Genomic DNA, 15,742 nt, shown 5'->3' with positions numbered 1-15,742 from the left:
GGAGCAGAATGGCTTACTTAATTCCCACCAGTCAGCTTATAGACGTGGTCATAGTTACGAAACAGCCCTTCTTAGAATAGTGAATGATTTGCTTTCGGGATTTGATGAGGATAAGATATCTGTTCTCGCTCTTTTAGATTTGTCAGCAGCTTTTGACACTATCGACCACTCTATCCTCTTGAACAGACTTAAAACTTCCTTTGGTATTCGCGACACTGCACTAGCATGGATCACGTCTTACCTGTCAGATCGTACACAGAAAGTGTGTGTAAATGGTACATACTCTAGAGTATCTGCCTTGAAATATGGTGTCCCACAAGGGTCCGTCCTAGGTCCTGTTCTTTTCGTGCTGTATGCGGCTCCTGTGTCGGATGTCATCAGTCATCATGCGATGTCGCATGAGAGCTTTGCTGATGACACACAACTTTATCAGTCGGCTTCCATAGCTGAATTTGATGCACTGGTGACTCAAACACAGGAGTGCATTGCTGGCCTAAAGGACTGGATGACTCTCAACAAGCTGCAATTAAATGATGATAAGACTGAATTGATGATAACCTGTCCAAAGAAGTTTCGTCAACATCCTTCCTTTCCTGACTCTGTTCTGATCAATAGCACACCTGTTTCACTTTCTCCCTCTGTTCGCAGTCTTGGTGTAATCCTGGACCAGTCTCTTTCCTTCCAACAGCACATTTCGAATATCTGTAAAGTTGCCTATTTGGAACTGCGTAGAATCAGCTCTATCCGCCACTATCTCTCAACCGATGCAACCAAGACACTTGTATGCTCTCTGGTTCTCTCAAGATTGGATTACTGCAACTCTCTTTTGGCCGGCCTTCCCAAATACCTGTTAGACAGACTCCAACGAATTCAGAATAACGCTGCCAGACTCATTTGCAGAGCTTCTAAATTTGACCATGTTTCTCCTCTTCTTCAGTCTCTCCACTGGTTGCCTGTTTCTGATCGAATAGACTATAAGCTATCCACTCTGACCTTTTCTGCAGTCAACGGATCTGGCCCCAAGTATCTTTCTGAACTCCTCCATATCTATACCCCGTCTCGCCAGCTCCGTTCTTCCTCTGATACTCGACTTCTCAGGATACCTCACGTCAGAAGTAAGACCTATGGACACAGATCGTTTTCTTTTCAATCGCCAAAGACGTGGAACACGCTCCCTGATAACCTCCGTCATTCTGATTCCCTCGCATCTTTTAAATCTCGTCTCAAAACTCACCTTTTCCCTCAGCAATAAGTTCAATTGTGGCAGGTCCACAACTACATGCATGTATATGAATGTGTATTGTGTGTGCGTGTGTTTATGTAAGTTTGTGCCTGCCTATGTGTGCGTATGTGTTAGGGTAGCTGTTAGACACACATGTATGTTAAAATGTATGTATGCAGTGTGTGTGTGTGCGTGCGTGCGTGCGTGTGTGTGTGCGCGTGCGTGCGTGCGTGCGCGTGTGTGTGTGTGTGTGTGGTCACATTTTGGTGTGTGTATGTAACATAGATATAATGTTTTATGTTATCAAAAGCGTTTTTGTAAAGCACCTAGAGCAGATTTCTGGATAGTGTGCTATATAAGTATCCATTATTATTATTATTATTATTAATAATGATAACAATAACAGTGATAATAACAATAGCATTAATGATAATACAGTGATAATAACAATAGCATTAATGATAATGATAATGTATGGTACTTATGCAAATTGCATATAATGAGCTCATAGTGCCTCACATGAAACAATACATATGCAATAGTGTATAATAACATCATTTTAGCAGAGCTAATTTTCCTCAATGTTAAGGTTTTTCCTAAGTCTGTTTAATTATTGCTTATGAACAAAGTTTTTCACTTAACCCCAAGGCTGCCTATATGACGAGATAACTCGTCATGGCAAGCATGTACACTTCGCTGCCACAATGACGAGATAACTCGTCGTTGAAATATTCTGACTTTTCTCTGCTTTGCGTTCAGTTCGTTGACAAAAATGCTGGTAGCTTTAGCTTGGGGAATCTTTCTGGATTCTATTCATAGCTAGAAACCCCATCTACATCATGAGGCAGTCCTTTATTTGAACGTTTTGGTTGGGTTACTGTCCCAGTATTTGCCAGGCTCCTCTCCTCGCTCGCTCAACAAAATGTCGGACTGACGCCGTGATCAAAACATGCGATCGTAGCGAACTAAATTAACCAAGATTGCTTTCTTTTGCTGATGCTCAGAAAGAATTGAAGCGTAAACTCAAAGAAGACAGTGATGAACATTTATAGGAAGATTTGATAGAAAATAAACGGAGCTATCAAGAGAGTGGCCAAGATACAACTATCAGTGAGTGATGCCTGCTGTGCAAACCTTAGCAGATGACAGAAAGTGACTGAATTTTTATTAGCAGGACAGTGTGAGCAATTTTCTTGGCACTCAGCCAACGCGGTCTGATGAGAACTGGATAAAGTGACCGTGTGAGAGGGGTGAAGAGGAGGGGGGTGGAGACTGAGGGGGAGACTGAGAAGTGACAATGCATTGTATCTCTTTTTTTTAATTTTTTTTATTTTGGTTGTTCTAGTATGATTTTGTGTATGCAGATATCCATTTGTCCAGAAAATATGATATTTTAGTGCAAAATACCTGACTAATATTAGAAATGAACAAGTTGAAAATGTGACAAAACACAAAACACTGATTTCAAAACAACAGCATGTCACTAAAAATATATAAAATGGGAAAACATCATGTGTTTTGTGTTCTTTATTCATTTACCTTTCAGAAAATATATACTTTTATGGGTCTTTATCCAATAACAAAGAGCACAGAATTTTTTTTTAATTTATACTCGTTTTTTGTGGAAAAACCCTGGCAAATAGATTTCACTTAAATCTTATTTTCCTGGCAGTGAAAGGGTTAACAGTCAGTGCTCTGTGAGTGTAACATGTCTTTACATTCAGTGCAGCGAAATTGTCATTCAGTACATGAAGTGTATCACATGTGATTTTGACTTCCACTTTGTCATTAATGTTTTTTTGATTGAATGGTGGTTGTTTTTCCTTTTTCTGTGGCATCAGTTTCATTTAAGACATTGAAGCACCTTTTTCAATTGGATATCTGTTTGATCTTGAAAAGCAAAATGGAATGGACGTAAGTTAGAGGTTGGATCCCTGTGTTGTGTACAGATCCAAGAGCTGCGAGCCAGCAGTGGTTCTTCAGATGCCAGGATCACTGACCTGCAGCAGCAAGTGGAAGAGAATGCCGCCTTTAAAGAGAAGGTGAAAAGATAGTTTGGTTGTTGATGTATTTGTTGTTGCTGTCAATACTGTTGTTGTGGTATCTTTTTTGTTGTTGTTGATATTGCTGCTGTAGACACCAGCTTAAAAGTATGTGGGATAAAAAAAAAATTCACTTGACAACTAAATATTAAGAAGTCATGAGTTGCACTTGACTTACACTAAAGTGGGGGAGAGTAGCACAGATTGTCAGCCTCACTATCTCAACCCATCCTATCTGGACCCAGTGGCAAGACATAGTCAAGACGGCTGGAGATTGGTCAGGATGCAGTAGATGGCCAGCAGTGTTCTGCATGTCTCACTGCTCCCTTTTAGTGCTCCATAGAACATTGCTGAGAATCGCCTTTCTGCCCGTTGAACCAATGATGGTTTCTTCCACACAGTCCGCCGAATCCAGGCTTCACACTCAAGGTAGACAAGCCCTATATGTTGTGGGTCCACGGCAGTTCTTGCGGCGTGCTCACAAGTCTCCCTACCCATTGTTGCCATTCTCATCCGCCATTGCCGCCGTTGGAAGATGTCTCCTCTTCCGCCTGCTCCGCCATTGGGATGACCTCTTTGTATTTGACTGGCAGAGACTATCCCTGTCAAGATCAGATTTTCATGTTGGGTTTACTCCCCACATGCGGCAGGCAGTACTGGGTTACATCGTTACCAGTAGCAGAGAAGAGCCTCTGACCTGAACAATAAGAAAGCAGTAATTAATTGTACATTAGGCTGGAGACATGAAAATACCTGTAGAAAAAGCTTCTTTGTCTATCTGTGTCTCTCTCTGTGTCTGTATGTCAGTTTGTCAGTCTGAATGTCTTTTATTGATGGTTCGTTCAATCTAACTAATGGATGGCATGTTCAATCTGTGTGCAGTACAGCAACTAACTGATGGCGTGTTCAATCTATGTGCAGTACAGCAACTAACTGATGGCGTGTTCAATCTGTGTGCAGTACAACAACTAACTGATGACATGTTCAATCAGTGTACAGTACAACAACTAATGGATGACATGTTCAGTCTGTGTGCAGTACAGCAACTAACTGATGGCGTGTTCAACCTGTGTGCAGTACAACAACTAACTGATAGTGTGTTCAATCTGTGTGCAGTACAACAACTAACTGATAGTGTGTTCAATCTGTGTACAGTACAACAACTAATGGATGGCGTGTTCAGTCTGTGTGCAGTACAACAACTAATGGATGACATGTTCAGTCTGTGTACAGTACACGTAACCGATGGCGTGTTCAATCTGTGTACAGTACAACAACTAACCGATGGCGTGTTCAATCTGTGTACAGTACGACAACTAACCGATGGCGTGTTCAATCTGTGTGCAGTACGACAACTAACCGATGGCGTGTTCAATCTGTGTACAGTACAACAACTAACCAATGGCGTGTTCAATCTGTGTGCAGTACAACAACTAACCGATGGCGTGTTCAATCTGTGTGCAGTACGACAACTAACCGATGGCGTGTTCAATCTGTGTACAGTACGACAACTAACCGATGGCGTGTTCAATCTGTGTACAGTACGACAACTAACCGATGGCGTGTTCAATCTGTGTGCAGTACGACAACCTACGAACCCAGGCAACAGCCATGAAACAGCGTTATGAAGATCGCATCGTTGAGCTGGACCAGGAAATGGAAACAATGGTAACCAGGCAGCAGGACCTTCAGCAGCAGCTGTCTCAGTCCAAACAACAGCTGCTGCAACAACAGCAGCAACAGCCACAGCAGCATGCAGGCAATGGTGGCAGCTCAGCTGATGTCGCTGCAGAGGTAACGTACTTCTTGTGCGGTGTGGAGGCTAGTCTTTTCTAGGTAGAAGGTAATAGACTTTGTGAACCTTTATGTGTGTTCACAGGTGATGAACTATGTGCACCTGCATTACATGTGTGTTGACAGGTGATGAACTCTGTGTACCTCTGTGTGTGTTGACAGGTGATGAACTCTGTGTACCTCTGTGTGTTGACAGGTGATGAACTCTCTACTTCTGTGTGTGTTGATAGGTGTGTACCTCTGTGTGTGTTCACAGGTGAAGAAGGTGATGAACTCGGTGTACCAGAGTCTGCGGGCGGAGTTTGAGGTTGATGAGAACTACACAGGGTCAGAGATCATGTCAGTCATCCTGGGAGTCATCAAGGTCAGTCTTCATGGCAGTGTGTGATGACCACAGTGATGATAGTAACGATAGCAGTGCAGCGGTGAGGTGAGGGCACTGCAGTATGAGAATGGTAATGAGTGCGCCGGTACTTTGATAAGAATGATTGGGATGAGTGCACCAGTACTTACGTGAGAATGATAGAGACAAGTGCACCAATACATAAACAAGAATGAAAGGGATTAGTGTACCAGTGTGGCATTAGAATGATAGACAAGTGCACCAATACTGGATGAGTGCACCAGTACTGAAACAAGAATTACTGATGAGTGTACCAATACTGAAAATAGAACTATAAAGACAAGTGTACCAATACTTAAATGAGAATGATAAGGATGAGCGTACCAGTACTTGTATGAGACTGACAGAGACAAGTGCACCATAAATGAGATTGATAGGGATGAGTGCACCAGTACTAGTTTAAGATTGACAGAGATGAGTGCACAAATACTTAAATGAGAATTATACATTCAGTACATTGAAGTGTACTAGTATTTATAGGAGAAGAAGAAGAATGATAATAATGAGAAACAAGTGCAACTGAAATAGAGAGACAAGTGCAACTGTACTCTCTCTCTCTCTCAAACATTGATATTTCTTCTTTCTTCTTGTTCTTTTTTTTCTTTCTTCTTTCTTCTTGTTCTTTTTTTTCTGTTCATTTTTCTCCCCTTCTTTCAAGGGCTGGATAAAAAAAATTAATAAAAAACATTATTTGCTTGTTCTTTTACCATCAGAAGATAAAATTAATTAATTCATTTATTTATTCATTCATTCATCATTAATTCATTCATTGATTCATTTTCTCTCTTCTCATTGATTTCTGTTCACTGGGTGTTTGTGTGTGTGTGTGTGTGTGTGTGTGTGTGTGTGCAGGAAACAACACTGAAACTGGTTCAGCCGTCATCACAAGGAGCAACCTCACAACAAGGAGAAGAAGAATCAGAAGAGGAGGAGGAGGAAGAAGAGGAAGAAGAAGAGGAGGAGGAGGAAGAAGAAGAAGAGAAAAAGGAAGCAGCACCTGCATCAGAAAGTAGGCAGCTGAACCATGCTTCTCTCTTTTTGTGTCTTTGGTTTGGTTCAGTTTGGTTTGTCTTTGTTTTTTTGAGGACGGGGAGGGTCTGCTTGTGTGTATAATGTCCATGAAGTAACCTATATAGTTGTGGTTTTTTAGTTCTCATATATGCTGTGCACGGTAGGACTTAAAATCCCAAAAAACTTTGTTGTTGATATGGGCCAAAACTAACAACTCATCTGGTTCCTTGAATGCAAAGGAAGCTTGTTTCAGCATAACTAGTGGCTGAACAATCCTGTGCATTATCTGCAGAGTGTGTTTTACTTTGAAACAAAGACTAGCGCAGATTACGCAGATAGCAGCAACAGGAGGGGTTGGAATTGCTTGATGCTGGGATACATTTGGAAAGGATACGTAGTTTTTTCAGACTGTGTTAGATGTGTGAGGAAGAAAAATAAGAGGAAACCCATGCATGGCTGGCTCCTGAAAGACTGCTGTATGATGTGACGTTCCAAGTGACAGGTCTTTTAACATTATTTTGTGTTCTCTTCCGCTGGTTGTTAAAGCTGACCAATCCTTGATAGGATAATGATAATAGATTTTAGTTATGTCGTGCTTTTCCCTAACAAAGGATGATGATAATGATAGATTGTATTTGTATTGCGCTTTTCTTTAACAACGGATAATGATAGATTTTAGTTATGTTGTGCTTTTCCTGAACAAAGGATGATAATAATGATAGTTTGTAATTATATTGCTCTTTTCCCTAGCAAAGGATGATAATAAAAGATTTTAGCTGTATTGTGCTTTTCACAAACAGAGGATGATAATAATAATAGATTGCATTTATAGTGCGCGTTTCCCTAACAAAAGATAATGATGATAGATTTTAGTTATATTGTACTTTTACCTAACAACCAGTAAGCTCAAAGCACATTGCACGGACATTTTGAAGATGAGAGCAGTACAGTAAGACATGTAAATAAGGTCTAAGTCAAAGGTATGTAGAAGCAGTAGAGAATTGGAAGAAAATTGCATGTAAAAAAAATTACACAGAATAGCTTAATCAGACCAGATGAAAATTATCAAAGGACCAAACCACCAGTAAGAAATTCATGGCATATAAAACCCACATGATTAGCCCTTTGTGGCTGGCTGATCAGTAAGCAACACATGATTTGATTTCCAGACACGGAAAGCGGTGCGCCCCCTGTTGCTGAAGTGAAGAAGCATGATGACAATGATGATGATGACGATGATGGTGATGATGATGCAGCTAGCTCGCAAGTCCCCCGCGTCCCCACTGTCCCTGCAGATGACAAGGAAGAAGAAGAGGAGGAGGAGGATTCAGCCAGGGAAGAAACAAAGACTGGAGACAGCGCAGAAGGATCAACGGTGCATGACAAGGAGCATGCTCAGCCATCTCCCTCAGTTGCTCAGCCCTCTGACTCCCCTGCTCAACCCCCTCCTGTCCCTGCTCAGACCCCTGCAGAACCTGAAGTGGTGATGGTTCCAGACGGTCTGCCTGCCCTGGAGACAGAGACTGGTGACCCTCTGCAGGCACCCCCACCTCCTCCTCCGGAACCGAACGTGAGTGAAAATGGGTCTGGTGGGGATGGAGAAGTGAACACAGACAGCGGGAAAGAGGTGGTCCCTCCACAGACACCAGACAAGGTTCCTGGCGACCAGGGCCAGAAGAAAAGCGGTGACGCCGTGTCGAAAGACAGAGGGCCCAGGAGCGGTTCTACATCAGCACTGCCCACCTTGGCGTCACGGGAACCGCCGCCAATGCTTGACGGGGAGGAAGAGGAGGATGACAGGTAGGGAGGGTTCTGGGTGGTGGTGGGATGGGGGGTTTTCTGTTTGTTGTGGCAGTGACAGATACTGTGTTGGCTCCTGTGGACGTGTGTGTGTATGTGTGTGTGTGGCATTTGTAGGTCCATGTGGACATGTTTTTGTAGTTGTCTGCTGCAGGTGAATTTTGTCACAGTCTCTTTGTTAGCTTGTCCATTAGTCTTGGTTTGTGTGTTCCGTTTTCAGTAAACATGATTGTGATGGTAATTTCAACAAATCACTTTGATATTGATACAAGTAAATGAGCATATATATATATATATATATATATATATATATATATATATATATATATATATATATATATATAAAGTGACAGAGTGATAGATATATAATATATGGTTTACATCACTTGTTTTCCTCTTGTTGGTTTTTTTGTATGTACGTTATGTACCTATGAACTGAAATATTCAACCCTTGAGAATGTGACAAATTTGTGAAAATCTTTCTTTTCCTATGTATATTTATATCACCTGTTATGAAGATTCTACCTGCATGTAACTGAACCAGAATTTTCTGCTTCATAGCATGTCAGTGAGCAGTGAGTTGTCTTCATCTTCATTCAGGGGCTGTGACTTCTGCATCGACTTGCATACATGAGTGGACCTTTACGTGTAAGACAATTCTTACGCTCGCCATTCAGACAGTCACACTCCATTTTCAGGGGGTGTATGTTCTTGTTTCCATAACCCACAGAACACTGACATGGAGGGTGGGTTCTTTAATGTGTATATTTGATCTTCTGCATGACGCCATGACCAAGATTCGAACCCAGGACCCTCAGATTGAATGTTCAGTGCTTTAACCACTCAGCTGTTACTCCATTCAGGGAGCAGTGAGTGACAGGTGTGTGCTGTGTGAAGTTGGTGTGGAGCTTGGAGCTGAAGTGTTACACTTTGCTGTGACCCACAGCCCCCTCTTTGGTTCCGACAACATGGTGGCTGACACACTGGGCTCAGAGGCGACCCCTGTTGGCAAAGACAAGAAAGGGGGAGACAATCTGCCTTCCAAAAATGACCTGCTGGAAGATGTAAGTTTTTATCTTTCTTCCTCCCCTCATCCCCACCCCATCCCAACTTTTTTCTTTCTTTTTTACTATGCGTTTTTGTGTGCATAATTTTTTCCCCCCTTTTTTTAAAGTTTTTTTTTGCCGAAGTTCAGTGGGCCGTGCATGTACCTGCTCTGTGGGCGAGGGGCGGTGCAGGCGCAAGGTGTGGCACGGGGAAGCAGAGTGGTGCATAACTGCTGCAGCAAGTTAGCAATGAGTTGCTGATTGTTTGGTTGAGCAGCTTGCTGAGTCACCATTAGTAGATGGGAAACAGCAGCACTCGGCGGTGTGGCAGATGGGGTCATCACCGCAAAGTTTGGTGGGACCATGCAAGCACCCGCACTGTAGGCGAGGAGCAGTGCCGGTGCAAGGGAAATAACTGTGGCGGTCACCGGCAAGGGTGCCAAAGCAGGGGTTGCCTCCTTTGGATCAGGCGCTCCAGACAAGGAGGGGGGTGCACGCGTATGGGCAAGCGTGTCCCCTAGTGGTCCACCTTCCTCCCTACACCAGGGGAGGGCATCCCTACACGTCTCGGTCGCCATTGGATCCGAGACGGTCGAGGCATGCCGTGTGGGGGGTCACATGATCTGATGTCACGACCGCCAGCATGGACGCATCGCACATAGGGCCCAGTCTAGCATGCGGATCCAAAGCAAGCTTTTTTTCTTTTTTTTTGTGGTGTTGTTTCCCCAAAGGGATTGTGGCACATTCCATTGGTGCACCTGTGGGTATGGGTAAAGAGATAGAGGAGGTCGACTTGTACGCTGCCGACTGACAGGGCCAAGAAAACGCGGATCGCGTCGAGTGCGTTCGCGGATCGATAAAAATTACATTAAAGGCAACACTGACCTGAGTGTGTGGCAACAAACCTCTAGAAGTCACCAGAGGAGGTGTAGGAGACGGTGGAGGTCTTTAGTTGACCGGAGGAAGTGGAGGAGGTGGCGGGTTGGCATTGTTGAGAGGACCAGGAGTAGAGGGCCCAGAGTGTCAGCGAATCAATTGCGATCACGCCTTAATTTTAGCGCGATCACCCAGTCAAGCTACATAATTATGTGACCTGGTTGGAGACATAATTTGACAAAAAACAAGAACACCAGAGAATCGACAGACAGACAGAAAATAAGAAAAACCTTAGCCATATGAAGAGCACAGGAACAGGAGTCATGATGGCTGCCAGAAAAAGAGGGTGCAAGCCAGTGGGACAAAGGGGAGGTTACCTACTTCCGGGAGGTTATCGGCCGTAGTTGCTTTCGTTTTCTCCGCATAGGCAGATAGAAGTTTGCACAAGACAGGAATGTCAGACCCCTGCTGGAGTCTGCACTAGTTGGGTCACGGTTAAGTATGTTATTTAAACGCAATTTTAGATAGAAAATTTCCTTTTAGCCTGACAGATTTATCTTGGTAAGGCTAATTGATGTGTGCTTGGCTTTCACACACACACACACAAATGAATTATATATGAATAAAAAAAACTTTCTCCTTTGATCACAGTTAGTTATAACTGTGTAACTGTTTTTTTGTTTTTTTGTTTTTTAAATGCCTGACTGAGTTTTGTGTTTAATGTGGTTGAAATGTTTGTTTTTTAGTTGGATAGTCCTTATATATGGGCATGTGCAGTCAGCTGGACTTCGAGCAACAATGTCAGAGGTCACATGATCCCTTCATTGACTGAGTTGTTGATGTTTTCTCTATGTCAGAGGTCACATGATCCCTTCATTGACTGAGTTGTTGATGTTTTCTCTATGTCAGAGGTCACATGATCCCTTCATTGACTGAGTTGTTGATGTTTTCTCTATGTCAGAGGTCACATGATCCCTTCATTGACTGAGTTGATGTTTTCTCAATGTCAGAGGTCACATGATCCCTTCATTGACTGAGTTGTTGATGTTTTCTCTATGTCAGAGGTCACATGATCCCTTCATTGACTGAGTTGTTGATGTTTTCTCTATGTCAGAGGTCACATGATCCCTTCATTGACTGAGTTGTTGATGTTTTCTCTATGTCAGAGGTCACATGATCCCTTCATTGACTGAGTTGTTGATGTTTTCTCTATGTCAGAGGTCACATGATCCCTTCATTGACTGAGTTGTTGATGTTTTCTCAATGTCAGAGGTCACATGATCCCTTCATTGACTGAGTTGTTGATGTTTTCTCAATGTCAGAGGTCACATGATCCCTTCATTGACTGAGGTGTTGATGTTTTCTCAATGTCACATGATCCCTTCATTGACTGAGTTGTTGATGTTTTCTCAATGTCAGAGGTCACATGATCCCTTCATTGACTGAGTTGTTGATGTTTTCTCAATGTCACATGATCCCTTCATTGACTGAGTTGTTGATGTTTTCTCAATGTCAGAGGTCACATGATCCCGTCATTGACTGAGTTGATGTTTTCTCAATGTCACATGATCCCTTCATTGACTTAATTGTTGATGTTTTCTCAATGTCAGAGGTCACATGATCCCTTCATTGACTGAGTTGATGTTTTCTCAATGTCAGAGGTCACATGATCCCTTCATTGACTGAGTTGTTGATGTTTTCTTTATGTCAGAGGTCACATGATCCCTTCATTGACTGAGTTGATGATTTCTCAGGACTTGAAGCCCAAGCCCCCTCCGCCACTGTTTGGCGACGACGATGATGACGACGATTTAGACTGGCTGAGCTAATGCCACATGCGGAGGGGGTGTCCATGTAGCTGCTACAGTGACGAGGATGACGACGATGATGAGGATGACAATGACAAGTGTCGCATGGAGAAGGTGGTGTCTGTGTGGCTGCTACAGTGATGATGACAACAACAAGCACCACGTGTGGAGGGGGGATCAGTGTAGCTGCTACAGTGATGATGACAACAACAAGCACCACGTGTGGAGGGGGGATCAGTGTAGCTGCTACAGTGATGATGACAACAACAAGCACCACGTGTGGAGGGGGGATCAGTGTGGCTGCTACAGTGATGATGACAACAACAAGCACCACGTGTGGAGGGGGGATCAGTGTGGCTGCTACCATGGTGATGATGACAACAACAAGCACCACGTGTGGAGGGGGGATCAGTGTAGCTGCTACAGTGATGATGACAACAACAAGCACCACGTGTGGAGGGGGGATCAGTGTAGCTGCTACCATGGTGATGATGACAACGATGTTGAAAATGACGATGATGACCCTCCACATTCAGTCTGGCAGATCCAGCATTAACTCTGTTTCTGTCTGGATCTGTCTCTCTTTCAAGCTCTGTGTCTCTGTCTTTCTAGCTCTGTGTCTCTGTCTTTCTTGCTCTGTTTCTCTCTCTTTCTAGCTCTTTCTCTCTCTTTCTCTCTCTTTCTTGCTCTTTCTCTCTCTTTCTTGCTCTGTTTCTCTCTCTTTCTAGCTCTGTGTCTCTGTCTTTCTAGCTCTGTATCTCTGTCTTTCTTGCTCTGTTTCTCTCTCTTTCTCTCTCTCTCTCTCTCTCTCTCTCTCTCTCTCTCTCTCTCTCTCTCTGTCTTTCCTCTCCACTACTGTCTCCCTGTTCTTCCACCACCATTCACCTGCTCTCTTCCTTTCTCTGTCTCTCTCTTCCTTTCTCTGCCTCTCTCTTCCTTTCTCTGCCTCTCTCTTCCTTTCTCTGCCTCTCTCTTCATGTCTCTGTCTCTCTCTTTCTCTGTCTCTCTCCTTCTCTGTCTCTTTCTTTCTCTGTCTCTCTCTCTCTCTTCCTTTCTCTATCTCTCTCTTTCTTTCTCTGTCCCTCTCTTTCTCTGTCTCTCTCCTTCTCTGTCTCTTTCTTTCTCTGTCTCTCTCTCTTCCTTTCTCTATCTCTCTCTTTCTTTCTCTGTCCCTCTCTTTCTCTGTCTCTCTCCTTCTCTCTCTCTTCCTTTCTCTGTCTCTCTCTTTCTTTCTCTGTCCCTCTCTTTCTCTGTCTTTCATCCTTTCTCTGTCTCTCTTCCTTTCTCTGTCTCTCTCTTTCTTTCTCTGTCCCTCTCTTTCTCTGTCTTTCATCCTTTCTCTGTCTCTCTTCCTTTCTCTGTCTCTCTCTTTCTCTGTCTTTCATCCTTTCTCTGTCTGTCTCTCTTCCTTTCTCTGTCTCTCTCTTTCTTTCTCTGTCCCTCTCTTTCTCTGTCTCTCTTCCTTTCTCTGTCTCTCTCTCTTTCTTTCTCTGTCCCTCTCTTTCTTTCTCTGTCTCTCTCTCTTTCTTTCTCTGTCTCTCTCTTCCTTTCTCTGTCTCTCTCTCTTCCTTTCTCTGTCTCTCTTTCTTTCTCTGTCTTTCTTTCTCTGTCTCTCTCTCTTTCTTTCTCTGTCTCTCTCTCTTTCTTTCTCTGTCTCTCTCTCTTCCTTTCTCTGTCTCTCTCTTTCTTTCTCTGTCTCTCTCTTTCTTTCTCTGTCTCTCTCTCTTCCTTTCTCTATCTCGCTCTTTCTCTCTGTCCCTCTCTCTTTCTTTCTTTCCCTTTCCTTTTCATTTTCTCTCACTCTCTTTCCCTTTCTTTTTCTCTGTCTTTTTCTTTCCCTTTCTCTCTCTCCCACCCTCTCTCTCCTCCCCCTTTCTCTCCTCTCCCGCCCTCTCTCTCCTCCCCCTTTCTCTCTCTCCCGCCCTCTCTCTCCGCCCCCTTTCTCTCTCTCCCGCCCTCTCCTCCCCCTCTCTCTCCTCCCCCTCTCTCTCCTCCCCCTTTCTCTCTCTCCTCCCCCTTTCTCTCTCTCCTCCCCCTTTCTCTCTCTCCCGCCCTCTCTCTCCTCCCCCTTTCTCTCTCTCCCGCCCTCTCTCTCCTCCCCCTTTCTCTCTCTTCCGCCCTCTCTCTCCTCCCCCTTTCTCTCTCTCCCGCCCTCTCTCTCCTCCCCCTTTCTCTCTCTTCCGCCCTCTCTCTCCTCCCCCTTTCTCTCTCTTCCGCCCTCTCTCTCCTCCCCCTTTCTCTCTCTCCCGCCCTCCCCCTCTTTCTCTCTCTCCCGCCCTCTCTCTCCTCCCCCTTTCTCTCTCTTCCGCCCTCTCTCTCCTCCCCCTTTCTCTCTCTCTTCCCCCTCTCTGTCTCTTTCCCCCTGTCTCTCTCTCTCTTCTATCCAAACTTTTTTTTCTTTTTAGTGACTGATAACAGTGATATGACACCTGTAGTAGCAAGGTGAATAGGCTTGGCGTAGTTTGCTATGCATCAAAATTTGTGTGGAAATGGTTGTTTTACCATTGTGTTCAGTTAGTGTTGCCCTGTTGTTGTTGTTTACTCTTCCTGATGGAAGCTGTGTGCTTGGAATGCATGCAGGTAAGAATAGGTTGATGTTGTCACTGAGGCAGGTGCTCCCAGCCTGCCTTGGGGACTGTGAGAGCAGTATGAAGATTTTTTTTTTTTTTAAAGAGCAATTCATGAATGTTGCATCATGTCACTGACAAATCAGTCATCTGGCAGTTAGTTCTTTCCTTTTTTTTCTTTTTTCTTTCTTTTAAAGTATTCCATTCCCTCTTATTTGCTTTGGAAATGTATTCTGATATGGAAGCTGGGTATGTTTTTTGATGTTTTGTAGCACATCAGGATTTTTTTTTTTATGTTATAAATGTTGATGATTTTGTTTTACTAATGCTGAATCGGTTGTTTGTGTACTTAACATATGCTGCACTTGTAGGACAGTATGTTATCAATGTTTGTATCAGGACAGGTATGAAACTTTTCTTTCTTTTTTTTTTACTAACTGTGTGGACATGCTTTCATGTTGCTGTGTTTGTTTTCCTTTCTTTTTTCTTTGTTTCCAGAAGAAGATTTCATCATTGATGATTTTAGCATTGTGTTACATTGCAATGTATAACTAAGTGGCAAGAAATCTGTCTCTCTTTTCACCTCTTTCTCTGCCCATCCTCTCTGTTGTTTCATCTTTCTCTCCCCACCCCCATCCCCTACCCCAGCCCCGCGTCCGCCCCCCCTCCCAGCTTCCCCCCTCTCCTTCTCTCTGTGTCTCTTTTTCTCTATCTCTGTCTGTCTTGCTCATGAAAACCATGTCTTTCCCCTCATCAAAATGAAACATGTGGCATTCCGTTTTAAAGAGGCCTTAAGAGGTAGGGGAGTGGAATTGAACCAAGACAGTTGACTGACGCAGGACTGCAGGGCCAACAGCAGAGGCTTTTTATGGGAGGGCGGGAGGTTTGGTGTGGGGACTGGGGAGAGTGAAGTGGGGTACCCATGCTGTCCGTCCCTCCTTACCTTCACCTCCCCCACTACATCAGCTGCAGAGGTGCTGACACGTCTTTTTATCAGTACACTAGACAACGTTTTACAGTATTCTTTTCTCTTTTTTTCTTTCTTTTTTTTTTTTTTTTTAAATTGTTTTTTCAACAAATTATCCATGGAGTGTCAGTAAAGTAGGTTCTGTACTTTGTCATTAACATAGTGGAGAGAGAAAAACAGTCCTGAGGAACCACAGAAACAAAAAC

General features: G+C 43.6%; 1 protein-coding gene across 4 annotated transcripts in view; it reads left to right on the top strand.

Moving 5' to 3' along the window:
• The window catches only part of LOC143289804 (FK506-binding protein 15-like), a 62,117-nt gene that overhangs the window by 41,860 nt on the left and 4,515 nt on the right, over positions 1 to 15,742 (top strand). For 3 of the 4 annotated variants that reach the window (XM_076598962.1, XM_076598960.1, XM_076598958.1), the window contains exons 24-30: positions 3,172 to 3,264; positions 4,846 to 5,058; positions 5,315 to 5,422; positions 6,314 to 6,470; positions 7,642 to 8,272; positions 9,219 to 9,336; positions 11,949 to 13,573. In XM_076598962.1, the coding sequence (XP_076455077.1) occupies positions 3,172 to 3,264; positions 4,846 to 5,058; positions 5,315 to 5,422; positions 6,314 to 6,470; positions 7,642 to 8,272; positions 9,219 to 9,336; positions 11,949 to 12,023 (1,395 nt within the window). In that variant the 3' untranslated portion in view covers positions 12,024 to 13,573. Of the gene's footprint in view, positions 1 to 3,171; positions 3,265 to 4,845; positions 5,059 to 5,314; positions 5,423 to 6,313; positions 6,471 to 7,641; positions 8,273 to 9,218; positions 9,337 to 11,948; positions 13,574 to 15,742 lie in introns of those variants that run through there. The other variant, XM_076598961.1, reaches the window with a different exon arrangement.

This window comes from Babylonia areolata, chromosome 14 (assembly GCF_041734735.1).
Source record: "Babylonia areolata isolate BAREFJ2019XMU chromosome 14, ASM4173473v1, whole genome shotgun sequence".
NCBI lineage: Eukaryota > Metazoa > Mollusca > Gastropoda > Neogastropoda > Buccinidae > Babylonia > Babylonia areolata.
The sequence above is the reverse complement of the archived record's forward strand: the minus strand, read 5'-3'. Positions and strand labels throughout refer to the sequence as shown.